The sequence below is a fragment of the Pinus tabuliformis genome, chromosome 1_1 (genome assembly GCF_031772625.1).
Source record: "Pinus tabuliformis cultivar Carrire ecotype Pingquan chromosome 1_1, CPIR1, whole genome shotgun sequence".
Taxonomy (NCBI): domain Eukaryota; kingdom Viridiplantae; phylum Streptophyta; class Pinopsida; order Pinales; family Pinaceae; genus Pinus; species Pinus tabuliformis.
In genome coordinates, this window is record NC_142297.1 from 64,988,098 (window position 1) to 65,015,034 (window position 26,937).

At 39.0% G+C, this 26,937-nt stretch overlaps 1 protein-coding gene across 1 annotated transcript in view; it reads right to left on the reverse strand.

Moving 5' to 3' along the window:
• The window catches only part of LOC149211590 (Class II aaRS and biotin synthetases superfamily protein), a 91,282-nt gene that overhangs the window by 16,227 nt on the left and 48,118 nt on the right, over window positions 1–26,937 (reverse strand). The window contains exon 5 of the mRNA XM_089391547.1: window positions 23,993–24,274. Within this exon, the coding sequence (XP_089247673.1) occupies window positions 23,993–24,274 (282 nt within the window). The remainder of the gene's footprint in view (window positions 1–23,992; window positions 24,275–26,937) is intronic.

Genomic DNA, 26,937 nt, shown 5'->3' on the forward strand with positions numbered 1-26,937 from the left:
CCCAGTGACTTCACACGTGTGGGACAAAATGCCAAAAAACTCGATTTAGGACTTCCTAGCTAATCTTCTCCTTCTCTAGTAATTTCGCTCTCTTTCACTACTTCTCATTCTTGTAGATCAAACTTATTGAGTGTGTGTACCAAATAGGTCGAATTACTTCATATTTATAGCCTTCCAGCTGGGTTGAATAGCCCTAATCTAGGCTGACTTGTTGAGGATAGTATCGACTTGGTGTGGAGGTGACAAATGATCTTTTTGACTCAAATAATTCTTTTTACATGATACAAAAGCTCGAGAAGGGTTTAGTAAAAAAGCAATGGTTCTATTAACTCAACCCAAAACCTAGAAGCCTTCAATGGAGGCTTTGACCTAGAAATTGATGACCCAAGCATGAAACCTGTGCTTTAATAAGTCATTTTCTTTAATAACAAAAATTTATTTTGACAAGTACAATTATGAATACCGACACTAGTTACATTCTTCAAAATAGGGACCCATGTTGTTACAGGGCTCTAGGAATCCTATCTCAAGCCACAGCCTCCAAGGAAACCAAGTTGTTACAGGGCTCTAGAGACTAGCAGCTCAACACACAGCCTCTAATGAATTTGAGGACCAATCCCCTTCTCTTCTCTTCGCTTGTTGTTGAATCCTCTCTCGTTGGATGCTCCAAGGTGGTGTCTTCTTTCAACTATTGCTCGCTTTTACTTGTTCTGCAGGGATTGTTCATCCCTATCCTTGCTACATTCCTGGTCTCGTCCTCCATAATTCTTTTGTCCTCTTTTCCTTGCTAAGGTTTTTCAATGTATGGGTATGTGTCCTTTCTTTTGCAACTCATTTAATTTAAGAGCCAACCCATTAAAATCATTCAACCATTAGCCTTTAATGGTTTCCCATGCAATTTAGGTTTCTTCTCTGCACAAGAAAACCTCAATCATCCCAAGCAAGCAATCCTCCTCCCCAGCTATGGTATCCATGTCCCTTTGACTTAGCCCCCTTTTTAAATTCACATATTTGTAATGTGAAAATTTCATTCCTGAAATCCTATTGCAACAATTAGAATTAATTATTCTAATTGTTAATTAATTAACAATTTATTTGCTACGACAAATATCGAATAAACCACACTGCAACCTTCACAAATAAAACTGCGGAAAATAATAGCACTGGAAACTGAGAAATATTCTAACACACATACAAAAAATTGACACACTTATTTTTGGACAAACGTCCCCAGAAAAAACCAACTTGGGAAAACAGATACAAAAGCTGAGGGTTTTTATTATTGCAGTTGAGGGTTTTAATTATTAAGCAACAATGAAATTCTGAGTACAATCTATGGATGCCCCACTGGCAATCCAATCAGCAAAATAAACTACCCAAAATATTTGTGAGGCAAATACCTCACTGCACAGACCTCAACTCGCTAAGCCCGGAATTGCAAGAGAAACGACGTCCTCGCTGACTCAGCGTCTGGGAGAAATTCGCTTGGCCTCCTGGAGAATTTCCGAACCAACAGCAATTGAATTTCTCTTCCCTTCAACAAAATCAATCTCCCTCTAAAGTTATCTGTGCTTCCTCTGCACAGCTCCACTGGGAAATACGGCCCTTCTGTCGCTGACTCTCCCGATCTGGAAAAATTTTCCTCCGGACTCACTGTCCTTGCCCCTCTTTGTCTCTGCTTCCTTCTTTGGCTCGAGCTCTTCCGGCAACTACTGTTGCTCTCTGGAAATCAAATTATCCAAGGAAATCGATCTTTATGTGTGTGTTCTCCATCTACCCATTGATTTCTTCTTATAATCTTCTGTTGGACCTCCAACGGCCAACATTAAAACTTGATCAAAGGCAAAGATTATTCCTAGTCTATCTGTGTGAGTTTCTAGATGATTCACACCTTATCTTAATTAATTATAATTAATTAACCAGTTTTCTTAAGTTTATACCTAGGAAATATTTAAAAATAGCCTAATAATCTAATTGACACACTTCTAGGTGGAATTTCTAGAAATGATTTCTGGGTTATGGAGAGCCCGTGTGTTTTAGTCTATCCACAAAGTTTCGAGACTAGAACACTTCTAATGCTACAAAAACTAACATGTAAAAATATTTACAATGTATTTTTATGAGAGAACCATGGGTGGGGCTGTCACAACCAAGACAAGGGAAAAACCAAAAGAAACAACATGATTTAAAAAAACAGCAATGTCAAGGTCGAGGAAGTGAATGTCATGCTTGAGGAACTTGGCTTGGAAGCCATCCTTGTTTGTTGCTTTGTTAGTGCTCGTGACTAGCATAAACTTGGCCTCGAAGCCATCATTGTTTGTTGCCTTGTTAATGCTCATGAATTTAATTGCATGTTTGCATTGTCAGAGGAGAAAATAAAGGAGACATGATGACAAGAGGGGAGCAGTGGGGCGCACGGGGGATGCAATCTAGATTGAGGCCTATGAAGGGACATCATAAAGGGGAGGTCATATAAGTGAAGATGGATTAGGGATCTAAATCCGAAATAAAGGCAATATGTCTAGAGAAAAGGGTAAGCCATAACGCTTTTGCAGTGGTAAATGTCTTCACATGTAACACCTTGCGTCAACCATGGTCTCTATAAACATTTTTGTATAATCGAGCATCTCAACGTAACATCAGATTACGTGCATGTTACACTCGACATGGTTAATATAATAAAATTAATATTAGTAAAAGCTTACTCTCATTCTGATAATGATACCAAAAGGTATGAATTTGTGTTTAATGTTCAGTATGTGATTAATGGTTAATTGATGCCAAGACAAAGTGATCGTGTATTCTATCTAATTTAAAGAATTATACTTTAAGTTAAATAATGATGATTAATGTATTAGTTAACGATGGCTTAGTCAATTTAATTAAACAATTAATTCACTTTAATAAATATTGGTTAATTAATTGAATTTTTTTTATAAAATGTGGCATACATATTAAACATTGGAATGCTCATTAAGAACCCAACAAGATGCACATGAATCGATGGTCTGAGAAGGGTAACCTTAAAATTCTAGTGGTGCCATCTGACCTCACTCTGAAGAGGTAACATGCTGTTGAGAGTCAGGACAAGAGGACTCTCGCGGTCACCCACGAGGCAACCCACACTTCCTTAAAAAGGAAAAATCAAGTTGATCACAAGGGGATGAGTGCAAGGACATTGAGAAATAGTCTTGCAAGGGAGGATTGTGACCTCTCCTTTCTACCAATTTCCTTTCGATAATCTCATCAGGCCTGAGCAGGAACAAGCGTTGTTGTACTTACAGGTGTTTGTTGGGACTGACAAACCACATTGCTTGTTGCGGCTAATAAACCGTTGTGTTTATTCTTAGCTGAGAAACCACCTACACTACAGGTCATTGGTGCTTACAGAGACTGACAAACCACATTGCTTGCTAAGGCTGATAAACCACCGTGCTTGTCTCGAGTAATAAACCTCTTACAAGTGACGAGGCTCCTGTAGCTCACCTAGCGAATTTTACTCAAAAAATACAAGTTCTAAGATCCAGATCCAGCACGGGGATGGCAGCGTCCAAATAGTCTCGTGATTCTCCCATGGTTGGTAGGATAAGTGATGCCTCTTCTCCAATTACCAACAGAGAACTGCCTTACTAGATACGTCATCTAACTCTCGTATATGAATTTTAAATTTATAGTGAATCTATGTGAACCTGTGCATGAAATAATTTAATAATATGCTTGTATTGTGTATTTTAAATGTGACCTCTATTAATCATAGAAAATGAGTGTTTGAACCATCATAACTAGTGTTGTTACCACCCCATGCTTGTCTACATGTGTTCTAAATTCTTGTAAAGAGATGAAGTTTTCAACATTTCCATCCCTAGTTCCTCAGTTGTCATAACATCATGAAGGTAGACTCAAATTTCTAGGTATGGAAGATCTTAAATTATTTTTTATTGGGCTCATAAAATTATCCTTTTGCTACCCACCCTTTGACTTAAAGTCGCACCCGTCTCAAACCAATAAAAACATAGGTACTAGACTGTGGCCAATCTATCGCTCTAATTATATCATCTAAGCGGCGGGCCCTTAGTTATTGCTCTCAAGGGGTTGTATGGCCGAGATCTTTGGATCATCTGCCTCATTCAAAACCCATAACTGCAACTAGTGTGCCAAATTATGACTTGTTGCCTCATGTCAAAGTATTCTATGTTATTTTGTCCTCCCATTATTCACGTCAATTGAGTGCAGCCCTGATGTGGACCGAGCATAAATGTCGTATCGTTGTGAGGGGGATTTCCTATTAATCCAAGCTTGGTACGAAATGGAGTTTGGCTATTATGGATATAAGGCTTGTAACGACTATCTATGGCGATCGTAGGCACCAAAACACTTCCCATGCTAGGGCTTGTGCCCTGTTTAATTGACCAGCGTTGTATACATAAATCAGCCAACTTTGCATGTTGTTCAAATGTGTAGAGATACTTTGAATGGATAGTGATTCAATACAATCGGCCCAGCACTAGACACTTTAATTTATGAAATTCAAAGGCATTAAAAGAGCTTTGATAGACTATGCCAATTTGGTTAAGTGAATTGGATTTTATGGATTTTTTTATGGTTATGATTGACAATTACATCAATTTTGGATTAATCCTCCAGCTTGAAGCCTCGGAGAATGTTAAATTATAACAACAATTTTGATAATGGCTAGTCCCAAGCTCATTTATTGTTATTAGATCTTCGTATTATTCGTAGATTTCAATCTCAACTATTTTGGTGAGGTTACATGCTATTGGACGAGTTAGAGAATCAATATAGTCAACATACAATTGATAGTCATCAATAGTCCTAGGATAGAGTTCATGCTTGACGTTTAATTTTGTCCAATTCAATTGAACAATGACTATAGCCCTAGAAGTTTTCTAATAGCATAAATTTGGAGCATATACCTTCACAACATTTAAGTTATATCAATGTGCATAAATCGAAACTCAGATTTGATACTTCTGGTATCTTTTAACGCCTTGCTCATAAATATCTAAAGCATGTATGTTTGATGGTCTTACTTTAAAATGGATGGTTAAGCACACCAATTATATTTTTGTTTTAGTCTCATCCATATTTATGCTCTGTCCACTTATGTTTTAATGGGTTACATATGGATGCTACTATAGTGTGGTTGGCAAAATTGAATCTGATTTTTGCCCTCCTTACCTTCATATGATTGGTCAATATCGACCCACATTTGGAACAATATTTTGGCATCTAGGAAGCCTTACAAACCCTTCATTGGTGCTTAGGCAGAATTATGTCCACTCTCGTTGTTGCATTCTTTAAAGTGTCTTTAATTTAATATTCCCCTTCTTATGTGTTCTCAACTCCCATAAAAGCCCATCCCCCATAACCCATAAAAATGCATATGGTAGGGTAGGTGGTGTTACATCACATAGCTTGCATCTCCGTAACAAATGGCACTTCTATGGAAGAGGTGGTGACATGATTTCAAAGGTGGAGAAAAGAGGGGGGTTCGTGACTAAAAGGGAAGCATAGATTATTATGATGGAGTCTGCATTCCTTGTTGAACTAATGATTCCTAAGGGAAAAGCCAGGTGTAAGGGTGTGCATGGAAAATTAGATGTAAAAGGAATATGAGTTGTGAGAAACCTCCCATATGGCCATAGAGAAGCTCATATTCGGATGAGGCTATCTCTACGGATGATAAATGGGGGTGCTGAAGAATCAATTTTCAAAGTTTGGTGTCATATAAGTCAATATCTCCCGATCAAAGAAGATACTAGTGCACAGGGCACCAATGAGAGGTGGAGAGGGAGAAAGCTAGAAGGGCATGAACCCGCCAAGGAAAGGGGGATACTATTAAAATCCTAGATGTGAAGGCATAGTCCTTGTTGGCCAACGCATAAACAACCACATTGATTTTGTCACTATGAGTAGAGCAAACGAAACCCCCTGAATCCAAGTAGCACAGCAAACCAAAGTGATAGATCATAAGACTCTGTTTTTGTTCTATATTTTTGAGGTTGAGGGAATAAACACATATGACAACATCAAAACCACTTTGGAAACTGGGATCTAGCCCTGCCAGCTTCAGAGAGGGATCTCTTTGTAAAATTTAGCTATGTTTGATGTGAATTTTAGGCTAGTTATTATTGTACTAATTGTTTTTTATTGGATTGCTTGGTTGATTAAATTGTTATAATTCCATTGGGCTATGGAGTCTAAGGATTAACTATATCTGCATCAAATTTTGAAGGAGTTTCACAGGGCTAGCTAGGTTGCACTAATTAGATCTTTCAGAATTTTAAATAGGCTATGAAACAGAAGAAATGTAAGATTCAATAGAGACTAAGGAGCAATGAAGAATTCCTTAATTTGACTTCAACAGATAACATATAAATTACTAACAGCCAGAATAGCATGTTCTGTATAACATATCCTATTCATCGCAGTTTCTGTTATGCAATTAAGTTTTTCAAAACTCACAAAGAAAGAAAACAATGATTAAACACATAAACAAGGGAAAAACATCACCAATTCGTACACCACATGAATCCTGTGAAGAATGTCCTTGTATTATTGATGCTTCCAGCAACTAGAAAATCACAATTTGCAGAGGAAATTATATTCAACAACCAACATCTCTTACTTCAAATGATGAAGTATTTATAAAAATTCTAAACTAAAATATCTTTGAAAAAAATATCAAGATTTGTTACAAATATCTCAAACTCTATTACATAAATAGAACTAAAATATAGGACATACAAAACTAATGAATCTACTTGGCACTATATTTGTGGATTGTTGGTGACAAACAAGAGCAATTTGAATTTGATAGCAACTCTTATTTGATGAGGTGGCATCCAAGTCACTAATTGTCTTTGAGCTTTTTCGTCCCGAAATTCTGAAAAAATAAGTCCTATAATACCTTTGTATATTCCAAACCATAATAATTGTTATAAAACTGAGAGAGGTTTTGGTAAATGATGATATTGACAACGAAAAACTCTTTCAATTTTTGAAAATTCATTTCCACCTGCTTGGAAACTGCATTTGAAAACACTTACTGAAAACAGGAAAATTCGGGAAAATATACTTGCAAAGATTCATCTGAATCTCTCAAACTATAATAGTTGTTACAAAACTGAGAGAGGTTTTTGTGCATGAGGATGTTAGCAACAAAAACCTCTTTCTGATTTTCAAAATTCATTCTTCGCTGTTTGTAAACCATGTTTGAAATTATTGTGTTGTATAGGGGAAAAAACATAATTTAACTGACCATGAAACGAACATTGACGTGGAGGCAGGAGGTGACATGGAGGTGGGGGATGACGTGGAGGTGAGTGGGGACAGTTGTCCAAGTGGTAGGCAGTGAGTGGTGTGGGAGTGACAATGCAGTCAAATGTTAATTACGTAACGGACATGGCCAGCTGTCGAGATAAGAGTGGAGGGGAGAGCGTGGGGAGAGCTAGCGGGAAAGGGGGAGAAGGTTGGCGGATTTCAGAGGGGGCTCAAAATGGTAAGTGGTTTGTGAGGGGGGGTGTGAAATAACACGGAGGTGACATGTAAGGGTGGGATTGACGGGGAAGAAACCACTTTTCGCCCCCCTCCCCCTCGGATAAAGGTAGAATGGATAAGGGGGGCCGGAAAACCTTGTCAGTCGTTGATCTAACGAGGAGTCCATCGAACCGTTAGATGGAGCATAGAACTTAACAGATACGACAATTGCCTTTTGCCGCTTGCAAGTTTTTATTACATATTAATTAATCGTGTTTAAACTACACGATTAACTTTATTAAAACAAAATTAATTTATGCTAAAACATAATTACTTTATCCTAAGGGCGCATTTTGTCTTGCAAGCCCATTTCTTTACTTTTTCTATTTTTTCTTGGAAATAATTTGCAAGATGAAATATTATTTACATCTCTCAAACCCAAATAATCAAGTAAAACAATAACTCGTCCTACAAAATTTATAGGACCCTAACAGTGGCTCCAGCAGGGGATGACACTCTCCTTGTGAGGTGCCAAGAACATCGTAGACTAGTAGCCTGATCCATTGGGCTGATCCCAAAATCTACAACCTGTTCTGCCATAAAATCTTTGCTACTGAAAAACTCTCAAACTGAAATCAAACCCATTCTGCAAACTGAAATTTGAAATACACATTGAACTGAAAGTTGTACTATTATCTGAAACTGAAACTGACAATAATGTTTGAAAAAGATGCTCAGATTGTTGAGCTTATTTGCACACTGCTACCTACTCTAAACTGCTGAAAATTATGTTGAATCAAATAATACAAAAATTCCAATGAAGTCAGTCAAGTAGTTGTTGAAACAAGTGGGTCGCTTGACTGTTTGTTAGCACAATCAAAAGGACAGCTTGGCTTTTTGCCCATAAAATCAAAGTTGTAGAGTGCAATTGCAACTGTTGTTGGATCTGGTCATGAAAACATGATTGAACACTTGCGCTGAAAAGAACCTCCAGGTACTTTGTTATAGGATTAATAAAGGCATGATTAATTAGTTTACCTTGCAGGCTTGCATCCACTGATTGAGCATGGATGATTTCATCAATGGTATTCTCAAGGTTAAACCTGATTCCCACTGTTAAGTTTCAGTCTGGTACTCAAAAACATAGTTTTCAGCAATCTACGAATCAAAAGGCAATACAATCTCCTCTTGTTTTGGAGAAGGAAGATTTTCCAAGAATTGTTTAGGATCTCGGAAATTATAGGACTGAATCTGATAATCCAAAAGTTCAATATCCTTCTCGAATCTTTCAACAATTAACTCAAGAAAACAAATTTTACCTTCAGGAGAAATTTTTCTCATTTTCAAAGAACAAAACACAGTCGTTGAAAAATCTTCATCAATTTGAAAATCAGCTAATTTATCCTTGACTTCTTTTAAAACTTCACAAGACAGAGGATTTGCCACATAACCTATCATCTTGTTTAGAAAGAAATCTGATCAACTTGCAGTGGAGTTGCCATGAGTTTTCTACAAATCTGGATTCTTTGACAGTGGAGTCACACTAAAAACTTTGAAGCTCTGGATACTTTGAATGTGGAGTCGCCAGGTGAATGATACAACCTTCTTGTGTCTGATCACTGTCCACCGTCAGTAATCAGATCTGGAACTTGATACACTTTTCTAGGGAATCTAAAGGATTAGATCCCCAGTATGGTCGCCACTATGTTGTCGTTCTGTATTTTTGAGGTTGAGGGAGTAAACACATAGGACAACATCAAAACCACTTTGGAAGCTGGGATCTAGCCCTGCCAGCTTCAGAGAGGGATCTCTCTGTAAAATTTAGCTATGTTTGATGTGAATTTTAGGCTAGTTATTACTGTACTAATTGTTTTTTATTGGATTGCTTGGTTGATTAAATTGTTATAATTCCATTGGGCTATGGAGTCTAAAGATTAACTGGATCTGCATCAAATTTTGAAGGAGTTTCACAAGGCAAGCTAGGTTGCACTAATTGGATCTTTCAGAATTTTAAATGGGTTATGAAACAGAAGAAATTTAAGATTCAGTAGAAACTAAGGATCAATGAAGAATTCCTTAATTTGACTTCAACAGAAAACATATAAATTACTAACAGCCAAAATAGGGTGTTCTGTATAACATTTCCTATTCATCACAGTTTTTGTTATGTTGACAGAGAAAGAAGACAATGATTAAACACATAAACAGGAGAAAAACATCACCAATTCGTACACCACATGAATCCTGTAAAGAATGTCTTTGTATTATTGATGCTTCTAGCAAATAGAAAATTACAATTTGCAGAGGAAATTATATTCAACAACCAACATCTCTTACTTCAAATGATGAAGTATTTATAAAAATTCTAAACTAAAATATCTTGAAAAAAATATCAAGATTTGTTACAAATATCTCAAACTGTATTACACAAATAGAACTGAAATATAGGACATTCAAAACTAATGAATCTACTTGGCACTATCTTTGTGGATTGTTGGTGACAAAGAAGAGCAATTCGAATTTGATAGCAATTCTTATTTGATGAGGTGGCATCCAAATCACTAACTGTATTTGAGCTTTTTCCTCCCAAAATTTTGAAAAACAGGGTCCTGTAATACCTTTGTATATCCCAAACCATAATAGTTGTTAGAAAACTGAGAGAGGTTTTTGTAAATGATGATGTTGGCAACAAAACCCTCTTCAATTTTTGAAAATTCATTTCCACCTGCTCAGAAACCGCATTTGAAAACACTGACTGAAAACAAGAAAATTCGGGAAAATATACCTGCAAAGATTCATCTGAATCTCCCAAACCATAACAGTTGTTACAAAACTGAGAGAGATTTTTGTGCATGAGGATGTTACCAACAAAAACCTCTTTCTGATTTTCAAAATTCATTCTCAGTTGTTTGTAAACCATGTTTGAAATTATTGTGTTGTATAGGGGGGTAAAACCATAATTTAACTAATTATGAAACAAACAAATGATGTGGAGGCGGAAGGTGACATGGAGGTGGGGGATGATGTGGAGACATGACGTGGAGGTGAGTGGGGACAGCAATGCAAGTGGTAGGCAGTGAGTGGTGTGGGAGTGACAGTGAGGTCAAATGTTAATTACGTAACGGACATGGCCAGGTGTCGAAATAAGAGTGAAGGGGAGAGCGCGGGAAGAGCTAGCGAAAAAGGGGGAGAAGACTGGAGGATACCAGAGGGGGTCAAAATGGTGGGGGGGAGGCGAAATAACATGGAGGTGACACGTAAGGGTGGGACCGACGGGGAGGAAACCACTTTTCACATCCCCCCTGCGGATAAAGGTAGGATGGGTAAGAGGGGGCCGAAAAACCTTGTCGGCCGTTGATCTAACGAGGAGTCCATCGAACCGTTAGATGGAGCATAGAACTTAACTGATACGACAATCGCCTTTTGTCGCTTGCGGGTTTTATTACATATTAATTAATCGTGTTTAAATTACACGATTAACTTTATTAAAACAAAATTAATTTATGCTAATACATAATTACTTTATCTTAAAGGCGCATTTTGTCTTGCAAGCCCATTTCTTTTCTTTTTCTATTTTTCTTGGAAATAATTTGCAGGATGAAATATTATATACAGCTCTCAAACCCAAATAATCAAGTAAAACAATAACTCATCCTATAAAATTTATAGGACCTTAACAGACTTCACAAGCTATATAGGTGTCTCCCATAGGCAATAAGGGGTCCAAAACCATCATCTAAAATCCAATGAAGACCACTAAGCCTGGGTCAATCTTTTGCAAGCAAAGAGTGTTTTCAAACCTGTTAGGGAGCAATTATTGTGGAACTATAGTACAAACATTGAGGCCCTAAAAAGAATTGCCTCACCAAGAATAGAATCATGCAAGGTGTTATCATATAGGTCAAAGAAAAAATCCCCGCTAGGCTCACTATAAAGTGGAAGGTGTGACGACGATGGGGGATAGTAGCAAACTAAAGCGTAAGTGTCAAGGGGTAAGGGATGCTTAGTTGGATATTAGCACACAAGAAATCGACATGTTCATCAAATGAGACCATCAAATTTTATCCTCAAATGTGCTATGAATAAAGCATGCAAATCCCCTTAAGGCTCACATAATCAAAATGGAAAGTCTCTTATCTACAACTTAATGTCCAAAAATAACCCTAGATCATAGATCGAGTCCACATGGGTCCTAGTGAGAAAGAGGTCCCAAGCACATCAATTAGCATACTCAAATAGGAAAAAGATATATCATTGCAATCCCAAAGGAAGCAGTGGAAATGAACAACAAAACACCCCCACCCTGACAAGCTCATCATTTAAACCAAGGACAAGAACACCAAAGAGGAGGGAAGTCTCGAATGGCTTCTTTGAGGTCTTGAATGATTGCCCACTTGCCTTGAAATATCGATGCTTTGTCCAACTTTTGTGACCTATAATAGTTGATGGAAAAAGATATGCCATTGCAATCCCAAAGAAAGTAATGGAAATGAATGACAAAACACTGCCACTGTGACACTAAACAACTTGTTTAACAAAAAGATGTAATATGTCAACATGCCATGATCAATATTAGAAGATTTACACATAAATTTCAATGAATTGCAATCTCCTAGACAACAATGTCAATAGTAATGAGGGTTTGGGGAGGAAGGGCAACTTATGTAAATGATTGTCAGAGGTGGTGAAAATTGACACAGTACATGCAAGGCAATAAATGTTGAAGCCCCTATTTTAAACAGTGTGATCATATAGAGGGAAAGGGAATTCATCTCATGATTGTGATGAATACAAGACTTAGGCTTGGGAAAAGATCATGACATGCATACTTCATCTTTCCATGAACCAATGGATAGTGGCAGTATCATTAACAAGGGTGGCAAGACAGAATAACCATGGCATGAACAAATCGATAAGCTCCTAAGAAAGCTTTGGTTGTGATCTATAGATACATTTTTCTCCTCAATAATCCATTTATCTCTATGAGCTATATGGTTTTAGAGTCCAAGCCTTGTTTGTATTTATCTTGTCCACCCTCAATGTTTTCACGTGCAACTTGTCCTCAAGATAAGTAAGACATCCCTAATCTTTTGAAATTCATATTCTTTTGGTTTTAAGATTTAGGCCTCTCACGCACCCATTCTCCTAGCCCAAATACAATTTCTTGCTCTTTCATGGGGGACAATTTTTCATTCTCAACCATTAAGTGAGCAGAATTCCCTTTGCATTTAATCATTTGGCGCATTTATCTACCTCAATTGCTTGTCTTATCAATGCACGCTTTGGTTTGAGTCTTTTCACAGGTTGAGCTAAGTCATTTTTCTAGATCAAATATTGGGCTTCACAAATGTAGATTGGGCAAGGAGCTCCACAGACAGGAAGAGTACTTCATGTGGCATCTTCAGCATTGGGTCAACAGTTGTTTCTTGGTACAACAGGAAGCAAAGCCCAGTTGCACTCAATTCAGCAGAGGTAGAGTACATGGCTACTAGTCAGGCAGCTTGCGAGAAATCTGGATGGGGAAGTTACTTGTGGGACTTTTCAAATAGAGCATGGAGCCTACCATGATACATTGCAATAATAAGAGTTGCATTAAGCTCTCTAAGAATCTAGTGTTTCATGATCGCTCAAAGCATATCGAGATCAGGTACCATCATCTCAAAGATTGTGTGCAGAAAGGGATAGTGAAGTTATCGTACATTCCAACAAGGGAGAAAACAGCAAACATCTTGACCAAGGCATTGGCAAGAAACAATTTTTTTCATCACAGAGATAAGTTGGGAGTTGTAGAGAATCGCTTCCTCGCTAAGAGGGAATGTTGAAAATAGTAGCGAAAAATTGATTCCTTCATTTGTGCCTTAATTCAAGGAGTCAAATTCGAGTTCCTTCTTGTGCATGCTCGAGTTCCTATAATTTAGGAGTGTCCCTAAAATTAGGACGAGTTAGGTTGCAGTTATTGATGTGTTGAAATTTTTAAGTCGAGTTCTTGATTTTCTAGTGTGATTTTATCAGTGTTGTTAAAAGCGCGATCGGGATTAAATCGGCGCGGGGAATGAATCGGAAAAATCGGGAAAAAATCGGAAAAAAGCGGGAAAAAATCGTTTGGTACAAAAATATTCATTTTTTTTCATTTTTTTTCAATTTTTTTAATATCTAAACCATCTACAACATAAAATAAATACATTGACACATAAATATGATAAAAAAACTAATATATAAGATGTTTAATATCATTTCTAGCGCTAAAATCACACATAACATTGAATCATGTCCTGAATATTAAGTCCTGACTCCTGAGTCCCAACTCAGCCTCAAAATATCAACAAAAAATATGATAATGTATCTCATCATGTCATAATGTCATATACAATAAAATGAAAGTCTAATCCTATTGATTTCCTCTGCCCCTCTTGCGAGAAAATGCCACAGCTTTCCCTTTCCCTCTAGATGTAGATGCTGGTGCCCGTGCAGGTGGAAATGGCAGTGGAGTCTGATGTGCTCTAGACGTTGAAGAACTAGAAGTAGGAGCTATAGGAGGTAGACCACGTCATCTACTGGTGGCAGGGGTAGCCCGGGCAGGTGGTGTCACCTGGAAACATTACAATTTCCCAATCCTGAAATCCTGAAAAACTGATAAGTCTGCTGAATTTTAAATGAAATCTAAAATTCTACTTTCTCCATATGAAATCCAATGAGGCTAGAACCACTCTCAAACATCCTGAGTCATTTCATGGTAATGTTAAAAATTTAAGTAAAAGGATGAAAATGAAGATTAAGGAGAATGTCACTTTTACTTTAAGAATTTAACATTACCATGAATAGCATATCCATACTAGGGCCTAGACTTGATCATTAAGCTACCCCACTCAAAAATTATTTGTTTCTTTCAAAAAACATTGCATGAAAAAACCCAAAAAAAGTTATAAAACTATGCTGTCCTGAGCCCCCACGATTTTTTCGTTAAAAATCGCGCTTTTTTCGAAAAAAATCCCGATTTTTGAAAAAAGCGCGATTTTTTCAGTAAAAATCGGCAAAAAAAAAGTAGGCGATTTTTCGTATAAAAATCGCGATTTGATCGGCAAGGTGAAAAAATCGCGATTTTTTGAAAAAATCGCGATTTTATCGCGATTTTAACAACACTGGATTTTATTGACGAAAAACACAAGTGATTGAGTTTGAAGCAGTTGACATGCAATTAACTCATGCCAACTCAATCAATCACAAAATCATTCTTTAATTAGAAAATTCACTAATTTTAGCCATCCGAATTGCTATAAAGAAGGAACAAAAGCACACATTGTAATCATAATTTTGTGAGCTTGTGAGCGAAAGGTGTCAAGCATTCTTGTGCGAATCACTGGAGAGGAAAGCAATTCCTCTAGGTAGTGCGTATAGAAATTGTTGAAATTTGGTACCAGAGGACAGGTGGTTCCCTAAGGCTTTGATCTTTGGCCTAGGGAAAAGTGTCCAAAAAGAATTTAATTTCTCTCCTAAAGTGACTTTATAATTTTTATAAAGTCAAATCTAATTTAAAAGTGACTTTAAGTGATAAAGTTACTAAAGTCTAATTTTAAAGTTACTTTAATAAAGTCAATGTAAAATTAGAAAGGAAAAGTGACTTTGGAAATAAATGACTAAGTGGGTCTTTATTAAAGTGGGGTGAATTAAAAAATAGAAAATGAGATTTAAATGAGCGTTTAATCTCAGCCCTGGATCTCAATCTATTTCAGCCATTGGATTTAGGGATCACCCAAAAGTCACTTAGGGTTAGATTAAAGGAGGAAAAGGTCATTCATTCTTTCATGATCAGATTGAGAGAATGAGAACAAGAGAGCAAGGAAGATTTCTAGACAGGGAGGAAAAAGAGACAGCAGCTTGGCACAGATTCCAAGGCAACAATTTAGCAAATCCGTACAGCTGAGTTAGCACACAGTGAAAGGCAGATTTTGGCACGATTTTCTAGAAATCCGTACAGCTGTTTGCACAGAAATCAGGGAGAAGTTTGCACAGAAATCGAAGAGCAATTTGTTGGCACAGTTTCCAATGAAATCCGTACAGCGTATTGCTATTTTTTCTGCATGCAAATCGAGGTTCGTACAGCATATTTATTGCAGGCCATACAACAGCATTTAAGGCTGAAAGTGGGCACGAAAATTGAAGAGGCCGTACAGCATTTATTGCTGTCCTATTTTGTTGTTTGCTAGTAATTTCCAATTGGCTATGAGGCACGGAAAACGAGATAAGTTGTAAAATTTGCTTGTTGATTTTTGCTGAAAATTTCTCACTGTAAAAGCATTTTTTCAGAAATAAGAAAGAGCTCTCGAACTAGTTTTCCCCAAGAGTTGTAGGGGGTTTTTCCAGGGTCACATTGACCAAAAATCACTGTGTTCAAATGTGTTAAATGGCTGTTTGTACCTGCTGATTTTTTATTTCTGCATTTTCCAGCATTCTATAAAATTTCCAGAATTTGTGTTTTCAGCAAAAATTTATTTTTTCAGTTGTTGAATGTATGGATATGGGAAAGGGCATTTAACTATATGGGAGAAATAAGGTGAAACTAAAAACCGAGGTGGGAAATGAGAAATTTTTACATGGTATCAAAGCTTGAGTGCTGAAGTGCAGTTTGGGACAGCAAGGAGGAAAATTACAGCCTGCTGATTTTTCACTCAGAAAAATCCAGCACGCTGATTTTTCACAAACAACAGTTTTTATCTTTACTACAGCAGTGCTATTTTTCAGTTTTAGGACAGCAGGATGTCATTGGGATTGAGGGTGGAGGATAGGTTGGATGGGCATACAAATTACAGCGTTTGGAATGAGAGAATGCAGAGTATCTTTGAGGAGGCAGAAGTCTGGGACATCATGGTGCATACCACACAGAACCCTGTTGTTGTGCCTACTGATGCTACTCAGTTGGCTGAGTATAAAAAGAACAAGGGTAAGAGACTGATTCTAGACGGAGTCAAAGACCATTGCATTCCTCATGTGAGAGGAAAGAGAAATGCCTATGAGATGTGGATAGCATTGTCCAATCTCTACCAGAGTACCAATGAGAACCGGAAAATGGTCCTGAAGGAGAAGTTGAAGACGATTAAGATGGGTAATGATAGTGCAGCTGGATATCTCACAAAGATTACTAATGTGAGAGATGAGTTGGCAGCAATTGGAGAGGACATTCCACCCACTGAGTTGGTGCAGATTGCAGTGAATGGCCTCCCCCGTTCATGGATGAACTTCGCTGATGGGGTTTGTGCACGTGAGACCCTTCCTACATGGGAGAAGTTTTGGGATGATTGCATTCAGACAGAGATCAGGAAAGGTCAGCTTGGGGCAGCCAAGCCAGTTGAACAGGATGAGGATGTAGCACTGTCAGCAGGAGGCAAGAAAGGCAAAGGGAAGAAGCAGGCTTCCACAAGCAATGGTGGGGACAAAGGCAAAAGTAAAGGTAAACAGGGTCACACACAGAAGGACTATTCCAAGGTGAAGTGTTGGAATTGTCAACAGATGGGACACTATGCAGTTGTGTGTCAGGAGAAGAAGAGGAAGAAGGGGAAGAACCAGAACGTGGCAGCTTCAGCAGAGGTTGAGGACTTTGCAATTCGTTTTGACCAAGAGTTTGGATTCACTGCATATGGGTCCTCTAGTGCAGGATCACCTACCACACAGGTTCAGAGGGAGCATGCTTTTCCCTCGATTAGCGGAGCATCTTTATCTGGTATATTAGTGGAGCATCTTCGGATATCTGGTATGTGGACAGTGGGGCTTCACGTCACATGATAGGAGTCCGTGACTACTTCTCAGAGCTTTCAGAGAGTGGCACAGATATTGAGGTAGTACTCGGTGATGATAGAGTTGTTAGAGCAGTCGGGGTGGGGACACTGACATTTCAGAGGGAGTCCAAACCTCCCTTGAAGGTGACAGATGTTCTTTATGTGCCAGGGATGAGGAAGAACCTCATATCTGTCTCAGCTTTGGAGGACAGAGGTTATGAGGTACTGTTCAGGGGAGGACAGGTGTTGATGTATCCCAGGGGCACTCCAACTGATTCAGCCAGAGTGATAGGTGTACGCCATGCAAAGGTGTACAAGTTTGCATTCCAGTCCCTTGTGGCATTGAACAGTAGTACCGACAGCAGAGCTAGCAGTTCTGAGCTCTGTGAGATTTGGCACCGCAGAATGGGACATATGTATCATGGAGCCTTGAGGACATTGCGGGAGATCACTACAGGTGTGCCAGATTTCAGTACTGATCACTTTGATACTTGCAGAGGATGTGCGATGGGCAAGTTTGCCAAATCCCCTTTTCCCAGCAGTGACAGCAGAGCGACTGGGATACTTGATTTGATTCATTCCGATGTGAGCAGTCGGATGTCTCATGTTTCCTTGAGTGGATATGAGTACTATGTTTTATTCATTGATGATCACTCCAGGAGGACCTGGATTTATTTTTTGAAGACCAAGAGTGACGTCTTCAAGCGGTTTCAGGAGTTTAGAGCTCTTGTGGAGACAGACAGGTCGGAAGATCAAGTCCCTGAGGTCGGACAATGGGGGAGAGTACACCCTTGGAGAGTTTGTTGACTATTGTGCGGAGGCGGGCATTAGGAGGGAGTTCACTGTTCCTTACAACCCCCAGCAGAACGGGGTTGCGGAGAGGAAGAACAGATCCATCGTAGGGGTTGCCAAAGCCATGTTACATGATCAGGGGTTGCCATTGTTCTTGTCGGCAGAGGCCTGCAACACAGCTGTTTTTTTGCAGAACAGGACTCTGCATCGTGCCTTGGGGCACATGACTCCGGAGGAGGCTTTTTCTAGGAAGAAGCCTGATATTGGTCATCTTCGTATCTTTGGATGCATTACATACTCCTACATACCCAAGGAGAAGAGGACCAAACTAGAGCCCACCGCAGAGAAGGGTAACTTTGTGGGCTACAGTGAGACCTCAAAGGCCTTTCAGATTTACATTCCTGCACAGAGGAAAGTTGTTGTCAGGCGGGATGTGAAGTTCGAGGAGGATAGGGCCTTTAGGAGATCACGGGAGTTAGAGTATCTGGATCAGCCAGACCCTCAACAGCAGTTGAGTCAGTCGCAGGGATCCAGTGGGCAGGGATCAGGAGGATCCAGAGGTACATCTATGAGGATGTCAGGTCCGTTAGTGAGCAGTGGCTCGCCGAGCCAGAGGTGGTGCTCCGGGCAGCATGCAAAGCAGTTCACTAGGGAGTCCACTAATGGACAGTTCACATGGTACCTCAGCTTCTGCAGGTTCAGGTGCAGGCAGGAGGACAGCAGACAGACAGTCAGGAGTTCAGGCTCCTGATGATGATGAGGAGGAGGAGTTTCATTCTCCAGTTGGAGAAGTGCACTCAGGGAAGAGGAAGCCCAAGTAGCTTCAAGACACCTTGAGAGATGCCACATTTGTTGCTGAGCCTAAGAGGCCGGTCAGAGAAAGTAGACCACCTGAGAGGTTTTGTAGCTATATGGCAATGGTTACCAGCATCCTTGACTCTGAGCCTTCTAGCTATGAGGAGGCAGCTAGCCAGCAAGTCTGGAGAGAGGCCATGCAGGAGGAGTATTCTTCTATCATGAAGAATGATGTTTGGGAGGTGGTGCCGAGGCCTAGAGGGCAAATACGTGGTTACTTCTAGATGGCTTTACAAGGTAAAGCATGTTGCAGATGGCAGCATTGAGAAATTCAAAGTGAGGTTTGTGGCTAGAGGGTTCTCCCAGGTAGAGGGAGTTGATTATGAGGAGACCTTCGCTCCCGTGGCTCGATATACTTCGATCCACTCCATTATATCGATAGCGGCAGAGATGGGTTGGAAGATCCACCAGATGGATGTGAAGACTGCATTTCTCAATGGCTTCATACAGGAGGAGGTGTACATTGAGCAGCCACAGGGCTTTGAGGTGCATGGGAAGGAGTCCCATGTGTGCAGACTGAAGAAGGCCCTTTATGGCCTGAAGCAAGCTCCCAGAGCTTGGTACTCCGGGATAGATACATACTTGCAAGGGTTGGGTTTCACAAAAAGTGAGGCAGATCCAAACCTTTACTTTATTGTGATAGGTGAGGAGCCTCTCATTCTGGTGTTGTATGTGGATGACTTGGTCATTACAGGTGCAGAGAGACTCATAGAGCACTGCAAGAGAGATCTTGCGGCGGAGTTTGAGATGAAGGACATCGGCTTGATGCATTACTTTTTGGGTTTGGAGGTGTGGCAGGAGGAGGGGCATTTCTTCCTGGGGCAAGGGAAGTATATTGTGGACATCCTTAGCAGATTCCACATGGAGGATTGTAGACCCATGTCGACACCGATGATCACCCACTGGAAGAAGCTTCATGCTTCGGATTCCGAGTTGGTGGATCCCACATTGTACAGGCAGCTGATTGGTTCCTTGATGTATTTGGTCAACACTAGACCAGATATTTGTTTTGCAGTCAACACGATGAGTCAGTTTATGTGTGAGCCTAGGAAGGTTCACTGAGTGGCTGCAAAACACATTTTGCGGTACTTGCAGGGGACAGTGGATTATGGTCTGGACTACAGGTAGGGGGATGGAGTGAGATTGGCAGGTTATACTGATTCTGATTGGGCAGGTTGTGCTTCTGATAGGAAGAGCACTTCAAGGTGCTGTTTTGGGTTGGCTTCGGCAGTAGTGTCATGGTTCAGCCGGAAGCAGCAGTCAGTAGCATTGAGTTCAGCGGAAGCAGAGTATATGGCAGCCAGTCTAGCTAGTTGTGAGGCCATCTGGCTTCGCAAGATGTTGTTTGGCTTATTTGGTCAGTGACTTACTGTGATAATCAGAGTTGCATTAAACTCACGGAGAATCCAGTGTTTCATGACAGGTCAAAGCATATCGGGATCAAATATCATTTCATCAGAGACTGTGTTCAGAAAGGAGCTGTGAAGCTTGAGTATATTCCCACTGATGAGCAGGTTGCAGATATTCTTACCAAAGCCTTACCACGGGGCAAGCATGACTACTTCAGAGACAAGATGGGCGTGGTGAGGAACACCTTCCTCGGTAAGAGGGAGTGTTGAAATTTGGTACCGGAAGACAGGTGGTTCCCTAAGGCTTTGATCTTTGGCCTAGGGAAAAGTGTCCAAAAAGAATTTAATTTTTCTCCTAAAGTGACTTTATAATTTTTATAAAGTCAAATCTAATTTAAAAGTGACATTAAGTGATAAAGTTACTAAAGTCTAATTTTAAAGTGACTTTAATAAAGTCAATGTAAAATAAGAAAGGAAAAGTGACTTTGGAAATAAATGACTAAGTGGATCTTTATTAAAGTGGGGTGAATTAAAAAATAGAAAGTAAGATTTAAATGAGCATTTAATCTCTGCCCTAGATCTCAATATATTTCAGCCATTGGATTTAGGGATCACCCAAAAGTCACTTAAAGTTAGATTAAAGGAGGAAAAGGTCATTCATTCTTTCATGAGCAGATTGAGAGAATGAGAGCAAGAGAGCAAGGGAGATTTCTGGACAGGGAGGAGAAGGAGACAGCAGCTTGGCACACATTCCAAGGCAGCAGTTTAGCAAATCCGTACAGCTGAGTTAGCACACAGTGAAAGGCAGATTTTGGCACAATTTTCTAGAAATCCGTACAGCTGTTTGCACAAAAATCGGGGAGAAGTTTGCACAGAAATCAAGGAGCAATTTGCTGGCACATTTTCCAAGGAAATCCGTACAGCGTATTGCTGTTTTTCTGCACGCAAATCGAGGTTCGTACAGCGTATTTATTGCAGGCCATACAGCAGCATTTAAGGCTGAAAGTGGGCACGAAAATAGAGGAGGCCGTACAGCATTTATTGCTGTTATGTTTTGCTGTTTGCTAGTATTTTCCAGTTGGCTGTGGGGCACGGAAAACGAGATAAGTTGTAAAATTTGCTTGCTGATTTTTGCTGAATATTTCTCACTGTAAAAGCATTTTTTCAGAAATAAGAAAGAGCTCTTGAACTGGTTTTCCCCAAGAGTTGTAGGGGGTTTTTCCAGAGTCACATTGACCAAAAATCACTATGTTCAAATGTGTTAAATGGCTATTTGTACCAGCTGATTTTTTATTTCTACATTTTCCAGCGTTCTGTAAAATTTCCAGAATTTGTGTTTTCAGCAAAAATTTATTTTTTCAGTTGTTGAATGTATGGATATGGGAAAAGACATTTAACTATATGGGAGAAATAAGGTAACATTGAAAACCGGGGTGGGATCTTGCAAGGTTGTTTCAAGCCTAGTTCAAGACTCAAAGATCAATTTTTATTCTCTATTGAAGCAAGGTTATTTATAAGAGATCTATTGCTCATTCTTCAATAAAAATTCTCAAGCAAGCAAGGGTTTTCCCAGTTGGGTTCATTAGAAAAATAGTTGTGTGAATTGTGCATTTATTTTTGTTCTACTCCGCTACAAATTTGGTAGAGAAATTCTGTGTTTATATGAACAAAAATTGTCTTTCAGATTGTTCATATTAGCAGATCAGAATTTCGTGGAATTTCTACAAATTCGACTAATCTACTAATATTGTCAATATATGTTGTCTACATAGATTTCTTCAGTGAAAATAGCCTAGAATAAAATAGTTTACTGCTTCAGAGTTCACTCACACAAAAGTAAATAGCATATTTGACTGAATCAAACATCTCCATTTCAATCTAAAAACTAAGGGTCAATGATCGCATGCATGCCAGGGCATTGAAAGCAAGCAACTAATGAAGTGCCCACTGAGGTTCAAGTCCTACCAAGTGACATGCTAGAGCTTGTGGATGCTCACTATCACATACAACAGTGATTGGGGCCAGGTACAAATCCTGGGTGACAGTGGCAGAATAGAAACCCCCCACTCATGGCTTCTTAACTGAAGGTGACCAAATTGAATGGTGCTAATGTTCCCCCCCCCCCCCCAACTTAATGATAAATCTGGGGCATTTTAACTTCATCATGATATGTTAAAATTGGCAACTAGGGCCAAACTCCATGTGGATCTAATTATTTATGGCAGCTGATATTTTTCTTGGATTCCTCTCGTCGAGAGGTGTAGGATTGATCTAAAGATCATCTGTTTCTGACATGTATTCATGGAGATACGAATTTATTTGTGTTATGTGACAATTCGTCAAGGTCGGCCAGCAACCAAATTACCCCCACTTGTCCTCCACGTTTTAGTATAAATAGAGGTGGCATTCAAGTCATTTTCGACACACCTTGTGATCTCTTCCTTTCCACTGTTTTGGGCTTTAGTGGAAGGGGAAGTCCCCAAGAGGATACATTGTCCTAAATGAGGGATCCCTAACTTCTGTTCTAATTGAGATCAAGGCACAGTCAATAAAGCATGCCCTTGACCATAACACAGTCATGAAGGCTGGATACTATTGTTCTCATGGAGAGATCCTAACGCTGTCATGGAGGACAGACCTTAACACTTTTATGAAGGAGACATATAAACCGCAGAGGAAGAAGACATCTAGTCCGCAGTTAATGAGGGTTTCTATGCTGCCCTAGCCGCAGTCCTCAAAGGGAGATCTAATCCACAGTAAGGGGAGATCCTTTCACGCTATATAAGGAAACACACAGCAGCTAGAGAAGGCTCCTAACTGCAGCACTTAGGGTGCACTAGGATGCTATCAATAAGTGTTTTATATGCAGCTAACGGAGACTCCAAAACACAGTGTTTAAATGTGCACTAGGAACGCATGACAGAAGGATGCAAGGAGTTATGTTCTTGTATCATTCTTGGCATACCTGTAAATTAAAGTCGTAGTCAATATAGTCCTCGGATAGATGGAGCAGAAAATAGGCACTGTATTATTATGAATTCTGGGTTAGATTCATACTTGACATAATCACAATTTCTGTGATATCAATCTCAGCATCTTTGTGTATAAAGCCTTATCTCACAGTGAAGTGCAGCATAGTGTTGATGATTGTAGCACAGTGAAGTGAAGCATAGTGTTGATGAGTGCAGCATAGTGATGATGGATGTAGCATGGTGATGGAATCACCTTGGAGAATCAGTTGAAGAATGAGATCTGATAAGTGTGCCTTCACTTGAGTTCAGATCTGCGGTCCTTGTCATCAAACTATTGTGTCATCTTCATGGTGAAGATCTCTGCTCTTATCTTGTCAAGTCAAAGTGTTGACTTCTGATGTATATGTACTATCTCTCGCTCTGCTGAACTATTTCAGAAGATAAATTGATCAAGGGTTTCCCCACACTGGGATTTGTCCCTGGCTGGTGCCACATCTTGTGTCCTCTTGTCTTGGCTTGTTTTCTGGTGTTTATGTTTATGTTTTATCTGCATTTTACTATCATGCTAAATGTGATCACTAATCTGGAATTGATATTGAACTAATATGGAACAATGAAGTAAATTTGCTCTCAGCATAGAACATACCTAAAATTAACATAATAAGATGAAGCCAGTGAAAAAAAAAAAAAAAAAAAACAAAACTTGAAAAGGAAAATTCTTTGAGTAAAGTAAAGAAAAGCACGTGTCAATAACCTGTGTGCTGCCCTTGAAAACGGCTTCATATATCACTCCAGTGTAGTAGTCAAGACCTCTTGCAAGACTAAGATCAAATACTATCTTGTTTAGACAACCTGAACGCTCTAGATACTTAAACAAAATTTCAAGTTCATTAAGTGCATGTACAGAACCATCATGCTGCAGAAAACAGCTGCCTTCCTGTTTAAGCTCAGCCAGCATCTGCAGTGGCATTCCTTTTTTTAGTACAAGAGATCCAATGCTATCAGCCACTTCTGGAGTTAAACCTTTCTCTTCCACCTGCAATGTTAAATAGCAACAATGCAACATATCAGGTCAGGTAAATCAATCCATAACATATCAAGAAAATGGAAACAAAAAGCATTAACTTTTCCACCCAATTCCATACAAAAATACATTAACACGTCACAAATCTGGGACCATAAAGATAACGGGGGCATTATTCATAGTACAAGAGTGCCATCAATTGATAGCATGATAGCTCATTACAAGTTTCAGCAAATCAATGCCTTATAATGAGTCATCATGGTAGCAATTTAGCACACATTGAATTTTGAAACAAATAGAGAATTAGTAACCACTATATAAGATAATCTGAGATAATTTTATCATCATCCAACAATGACCACAAAAAGTTGGTCTGTGGGCCTAAAAGAGTATAACTCATTCAGTGTTCAAATTGTTGAGAACTTAACAGCACAGAGTGGAAAATAGGTTTTCAATAAATGCAACAAAACTTATCCTGTTTTATTACATTTAACAACGCGTGTTCCCATTGATTTTCTGATAAATATAGGATGCAATATGAACAGAGCAACTCTTCTGATCCCTTAAATTTCAAGTCAAATTTCAACAGTAGTTGGATTACACCAGATATCAGTCAGTCCTTTTGTGATATTTTCCAAAGGTTATTTTTCCAGCTGCTTATAGGATTTCAACACAATAAATTTGGACCTTGGTTTGACACCTTATCATAAAAAATTCTGATAATACAGAAAAATAAAATCAGAAAAGTTCAACCATGGAGCATAGAGGTGATGGGGTGTACTGTCAAGGGACTCCATGATGTGAACGTGACTGGTTCGAAACTCCGTGCGAAAAAAAATCCAGCCATGTTAAGGTTTAGTGTGCCCAGGTCAGGTGCAATCCCTGGGTGATGTTGACAGCTTAGATGCCCCTTGGTCGCAGTTTCTCAAACCAAAAGTTAAGCGTGCAGTCATCTCAGGACTCACCCAACTTAGCAAACAAAAAAACTCAGAAAAGTTCATTTTTATTTCCATCAATGTCAACAACAATCTAATGCAGTAGTTCAGACACTTCATAATTTATTCTTGAATAGGAAGGAGGAAAATTACACATGCCACAGTGCAAGTAGTAGTAGTCGTTGCTCAATGGTATTTTTGGTGGGTCTGTCAATCTAGTTTTGTTCCAACCAAATTATCTATCTGCAGAAAACCAATAATAAATGCCAAGAGACCTTTGTGGTACTTGATAAGATTAAGTATGGCTTGGACATAAATCAAAGACAAATAGTCCTTATAAATGGACCCTTACCCACAAATAAGTAGTGGATATTGGGCACCAAGAAGGTATTCGAAGTCTCAGCCTTAAGTTGTTAAAACTATGGACATCACATCAACAAGAGGTTTTGCCAAAAGGAACATTTGGACACACACCCTTGTACATTGATAATAGCACCCTAATCATTTTCCCTCAACATTTTTAGTTATCTGTTGTGGTTCCTGCATTAAGGACAGAAGCTCTATTAGATGATACAGCAGCCTACTTAAAGAAGGATACTTATGGCAATTTTAGACGCACATGGTCAAAATTATCACCTTTGAATGTAACAACCTTACTTGGAGAAAAAGCAACATGGCCTAGGAAGTTGTAGTTGAAATTTCTTTATTTTTGTTATCCATTAGTGGAGTAACCTTACTTCATAAGGCAGCAAGTTTCAAAAATGAGAGATCACCATCCATAAACAGGAAGTTTGACAGAAATAACCTCCTGAATTACAATGTACGATAGTTGATCCCAAATAGGTGCTCCAAAATTTTAACAATTCTTTCAACCAATTTGACCCTACATACATGAGTTGTAATGTAGTCTTCATCGGAGACTGATATCATGGATTTGGTTCATGAAACACCTTCTTGGGTGGTGTACCAGTACTAGAAACATAGCGAAACACCGAAACATGACCAAAACTTCCCGGAAATGTCGTCGACCATACCATATGACATTTTTGTTAAAATTTGGATACCAGATGACAAGTGGTTCCCTAAGGCTTTGATCTTTGGCCTAGGGAAAAGTGTCCAAATTTATTTGTACTTTTCTCCTAAAGTGGCTTTATAAGTGGTAAAGTTACATTCTAATTTAAAAGTGACTTTATAAGTGGTGGTGTACCAATACTAGAAACATAGCGAAACACCGAAACATGACCAAAACTTCCAGGAAATGTCGTCAGCCATATCATATGACATTTTTCTTAAAATTTGGGTACCAGAGGACAAGTGGTTCCCTAAGGCTTTGATCTTTGGCCTCGGGAAAAGTGTCCAAATTTATTTGTACTTTTCTCCTAAAGTGACTTTATAAGTGGTAAAGTCAATTTAATTTAAAAGTGACTTTATAAGTGGTAAAGTTGCATTCTAATTTAAAAGTGACTTTATAGGTGGTAAAGTTACATTCTAATTTCAAGGTGACTTTATTAAAGTCAATAAAGAATTAGAAAGTGAAAAAGTGACTATGGAAATAAAAGGCTAAGTGGGACTTTATTTAAGTGGGTGAGTTAAAAAATAGAAAGTGAGAATTAAATGCACATTTATTCTCATCCCTAGATCTAAATGAATCTCAGCCATTAGATCTTAGGGTAACCCAAAAGGTCATTTAGAGAGTAAAAGGAGAAGAGAAGAGGAAAATATCAATTTATTCTTTCATGA